The sequence below is a fragment of the Colobus angolensis genome, unplaced genomic scaffold (genome assembly GCF_000951035.1).
Source record: "Colobus angolensis palliatus isolate OR3802 unplaced genomic scaffold, Cang.pa_1.0 Scaffold282, whole genome shotgun sequence".
NCBI classification, from domain to species: Eukaryota; Metazoa; Chordata; class Mammalia; order Primates; family Cercopithecidae; genus Colobus; species Colobus angolensis.
In genome coordinates this window covers 1336968-1341409 of record NW_012116066.1, presented here as the reverse complement: position 1 = coordinate 1341409, position 4442 = coordinate 1336968, and the positions used below count along the sequence as shown (strand labels likewise).

Here is a 4442-nt window from a genome sequence, read left to right as displayed (position 1 = left end):
TTTTAGTAGAGACAGGGCTTCACCATGTTGGCCAGGATGGTCTCTATCTCTTGACCTCGTGATCCGTCTGCCTCGGCCTCCCAAAGTGCTGGGATTACAGGTGTGAGCCACCACGCCGGGCCAGAAGACGCATTTCTAACAAGCTCCCCCAAATGACTCTGATGTCTTGCAACCATACTTGAATGGGTATTGGTTGAGAGCCTTGTTCTCCAGCTCTCCGCTCTGTTAAATGGACATACTGATACTTCCTTCACAATAAAAGAGGAGATGTCTGTAAAAGCCTGTTTCCGCAATGCACGTGCTAATGCTCTTCCCGCCCCTTCCCCTCTTCCCCCTCTTTCCCCTATACCAAGATGAAGAGCTTTTATTATTCACTTGATTTTGGACCCAGTTCGTGTTTAATGCACCTGGCCTAAGATGCAGCGTTGAGCCCAGGGCGAAGGGAAGGGTTGGGGGAGGAAGAAAGAGTCGCAAATTCCCTGGTAACAGGCAGATTGGCTCCATCGGTCTAATCAAGCTGCACTTGACGCTCCGCGGGCCTGCTGCGCCCCCGCCCCCTCGGGCGAAAACTCACCTCTGCCCAAGGCTGTGCCGGGCGTCCGCCCCCGCACTTCGCTGATTGGCCGCACTGGCCCGCTCGTCAGGCTCTTTTGTCTCAGCTGGCAGAGGATAAAAGCCGCCGCGGCTGCCTTAGGAACCGCGCTGTCTCGTCTCGGCTACCCCTGGTTGGGCGGCCCTGCGAAGCAGCTCCTTCGGGCAGCCCCTGGTCGCTTAGCAGCCCAGGAGGCTTCAATTCTTTGTCCCCTGCAGAGCGGAGGAGACCAGAAGGCGGAATCTACAGCTGGCGACGCGGGAGCATCAGCTGCCCACCAGCGGAACACAGGTAAAGAAGCGGGGTGAGATTGCCCGGCAGGGAGAGGGGTGGGGGAAGACCCACCAGTACTGGGCGGCTCCCCGCTTCGAGAATCGGTGACTGCGAGGCAGGGGTAGGAGTACTCTCGTGGCCCGGCTGCGCTGAGGGAGGAGGTGGGGTTCACCTGGATACTGCGGACTGGGTAGGATTTGCCTGGATTTGGGGGTGGGGGGGAGAGGCAAGGGGTAGCGGCGGGGCGGGGGGGTAGGAATCTCAAGCTGTTTGCTTCGAACCTCCTTTGCATCTACTCATCTCTTTCTGGGAGGAATATGTGGGTGGGTGTGTCCAACTCCTATTCCCTTTCTCCATGGCAGGCCATCAAAGCCGCATCTGAACTTGAATTCTGTGCAGCTGATTGCAGAGCTGGTAGGCCGACGGCTTCCTGGGGGAGATGTAATGCTGGGGGTGGGGGGCTGGTCTCTGGCTTATAGTCAGGAGGGGCCAGAGAGAATTTTTCTCCTGGCAACAGCGGAGGTTGTGGGTAGCAGGATGACGGGTGAAGCTGCTTCTAACCCTTCCCTTCTCTGGCCTTCTCCGCTGTGGCGCAATCTTGAAACCTCGAGGACCCGGATCTGCGACCCCCTGTGGACAGAGGTTGACCGTACCCGGAGAGGAGCTTTCCCACCGACGGCACTGGTTGCAGAGGCTGGAAATGAAATAAAGGCGCGCTCTTGTTTCAGAGTTCGTGTAAGAATCTGAGAAATAACGAGGGAGACAGGGGTGGGGGGCACTTTGAGAAGGGGGTGTGGTTGAGACCAGAGACCATGAGGTTAATGAGATTTTATTTCCACAAATCTGCGATCATTGTACTCTATTTGGAGAGCCCAATATCAGCTCCAGACACTGCTACACCTAGAATTTGAAGCAACAGTTGCCCTCCCTATTGGAGGACTGGTGGGAGGGATGGATGTGGCTGCAAAAAGCACCTTGCTAGCACGCAGGCATCGGGTAGCTCTGGGAGGTTGTAAGTGCCAGTCTCCTACAGGATTATTTTTAGGGTAGTGGGCAAATGTAAAATGTACCGCAGGATATTCAGGTAGGGAGAGAATGCAGCTGCAGCCCGCTCCCTTATTAACCAGCCCCCCTTTCTTTTTTACAGCCCCTGCTGAGATAGGAAGGCAGAGCCACCCCTTCTCCTCTCCCGCCTGCAGATTAAGCTTTTCTAAAAAGTCTAGGCATCTTATATTCAGATACCCTATCGTCGTCAGTCATGGCTAGCATCATTGCACGTGTCGGTAACAGCCGGCGGCAGAACGCTCCCTTGCCGCCTTGGGCCCATTCCATGCTGAGGTCCCTGGGGAGAAGTCTCGGTCCTATAATTGCCAGCATGGCAGACAGAAACATGAAGTTGTTCTCGGGGAGGGTGGTGCCAGCCCAGGGGGAAGAAACCTTTGAAAACTGGCTGACCCAAGTCAATGGAGTCCTGCCAGATTGGAGTATGTCTGAGGAGGAAAAGCTCAAGCGCTTGATGAAAACCCTTAGGGGCCCTGCCCGCGAGGTCATGCGTGTGCTTCAGGCGACCAACCCTAACCTAAGTGTGGCAGATTTCTTGCGAGCCATGAAATTGGTGTTTGGGGAGTCTGAAAGCAGTGTGACTGTCCATGGTAAATTTTTTAACACCTTACAAGCTCAAGGGGAGAAAACCTCCCTTTACGTGATCCGTTTAGAGGTGCAGCTGCAGAACGCTATTCAGGCAGGCATCATAGCTGAGAAAGATGCAAACCGGACTCGCTTGCAGCAGCTCCTTTTAGGCGGTGAGCTGAGTAGGGACCTCCGACTCAGACTTAAGGATTTTCTCAGGATGTATGCAAATGAGCAGGAGCGGCTTCCCAATTTTCTGGAGTTAATCAGAATGGTAAGGGAGGAAGAGGATTGGGATGATGCTTGTATTAGACGGAAGCGGCCAAAAAGGTCTGAGTCAATGGTGGAGAGGGCAGTCAGCCCTGTGGCATTTCAGGGCTCCCCACCGATAGTGATCGACAGTGCTGACTGCAATGTGATAGAGATAGATGATACCCTCGACGACTCCGATGAGGATGTGATCCTGGTGGAGTCTCAGGACCCTCCACTTCCATCCTGGGGTGCCCCTCCCCTCAGAGACAGGGCCAGACCTCAGGATGACGTGCTGGTCATTGATTCCCCCCACAGTTCCAGGGCTCAGTTTCCTTCCACCAGTGGTGGTTCTGGCTATAAGAATCATGGTCCCGGGGAGATGCGTAGAGCCAGGAAGCGAAAACACACAATCCGCTGTTCCTATTGTGGTGAGGAGGGCCACTCAAAAGAAACCTGTGACAACGAGAGTGACAAGGCCCAGGTTTTTGAGAATTTGATCATCACCCTGCAGGAGCTGACCCATACCGAGATGGAGAGGTCAAGAGGGTTCCCTGGCGAATACATTGACTTCTCTGAGCCACTCTAAGGGACCAGCCCCCAGGTTTCAGTGAACCCTTACCTATATTCAGCATCCAGTAGTGGGGAAAACTGGGGTGGGGTGGGGGCGGGGCTTCTAACTGCATGAATTAATCCACAAAGTGGCTATCTTTTGGGGTGGAGGAGAAAGCGTCTTGGATACCAGCACATTGGAGGGAGATAGCCTGACCTCTGTCCTTGCTCCTTCTCCCTGCAGCCTACGGGTCTGTTTTCTGTGTGTGCCCATTTCCTTGACAGCTTTATTTTTTGTGAAAGTGGTATAATTTATTGTTAAATCTTTGAACAATAAAAAAGTACAAAAAGTGAAGTACAAATTACCCAAATCTCTCCACCCTTATGTAATCATTGTCAACCCTTTGATGAGTGCCCTTCTAGATATTTCCCTATACCTATGTACCCAGATAGATATATGTATAGATAAAAGTGATGAAATATAAGTGCTGTTCTATACTCTGTATTTTTTCACCAAACAATATATGTTGTGAGCTTCTTTCTATGTCAATAAATATATATATCAGCATCTACCTTATTGTGTCTGTGCTGTTATTTTAGGAACAAGTAAAAAAATATATAGTAAACTGTAAAGGGGGTTGTACTCTGAGGTGGAGTTTTTAATCAACTGCATTTTGCAGATAAAAAAAAAAATAAGAAATGGGCTGAGAATATTTCCCAAAGGTAAAAGGACAGAGTCCCCTTACCACAACTAACCTGTCCCTTGGCTCAGAGTCAAATTGTGACACCCACTTGTTGACAAAACACCAGTGCTTTCTTCTCTGATATACTCAGGTGTCTGACGGGACGGGGGAGTCTGGTGCTGGGGTAATAGCCCAATATGGGGATTCCAGGGGCTCCATTTCTGTTCACTTTGGGGATGGGCAGTTCTCCTTCATCTGGGCAGATTCCTTAGATCATTGTTGCTGTTGCTGCCTCTGGACAACGTCCTGGTCACAACAAGGAATCTCTCCTGTGGGCTGACACCACCTTCTGCCCCCTCCCCAATTAAGGAAAAGAGAGCAGCCACTCACAGGAGCTCAGTATTAGCAGGCTCAGCTCCTGAGGGTGTGGAACCTCCCCCTGTAAACTCTGAAGCTATGTGCTA

The 4442-nt window shown here is 51.9% G+C and overlaps 1 protein-coding gene across 2 annotated transcripts; it reads left to right on the top strand.

Moving 5' to 3' along the window:
- Positions 1–617: 617 nt before the first annotated feature.
- On the top strand, positions 618–3866 carry ZCCHC12 (zinc finger, CCHC domain containing 12). Of its 2 annotated transcripts, XM_011948693.1 has the most exons (4): positions 618–883; positions 1228–1279; positions 1477–1600; positions 2013–3866. In XM_011948693.1, exon 4 carries the CDS (start codon positions 2124–2126, stop codon positions 3330–3332), a length of 1209 nt encoding a protein of 402 aa, XP_011804083.1. In that variant the 5' UTR covers positions 618–883; positions 1228–1279; positions 1477–1600; positions 2013–2123; the 3' UTR covers positions 3333–3866. The 2 variants fall into 2 exon arrangements, with proteins under 2 accessions (XP_011804083.1, XP_011804084.1); XM_011948694.1 differs by lacking the exon at positions 1228–1279 and having other exon boundaries at positions 704–883.
- The last annotated feature ends 576 nt before the right edge of the window (positions 3867–4442 follow it).

Excerpts from the sequence above, each read along its gene's own strand:
- ZCCHC12 (XM_011948693.1), top strand. The coding sequence starts at position 2,124 with ATGGCTAGCATCATTGCACGTGTCGGTAACAGCCGGCGGCAGAACGCT.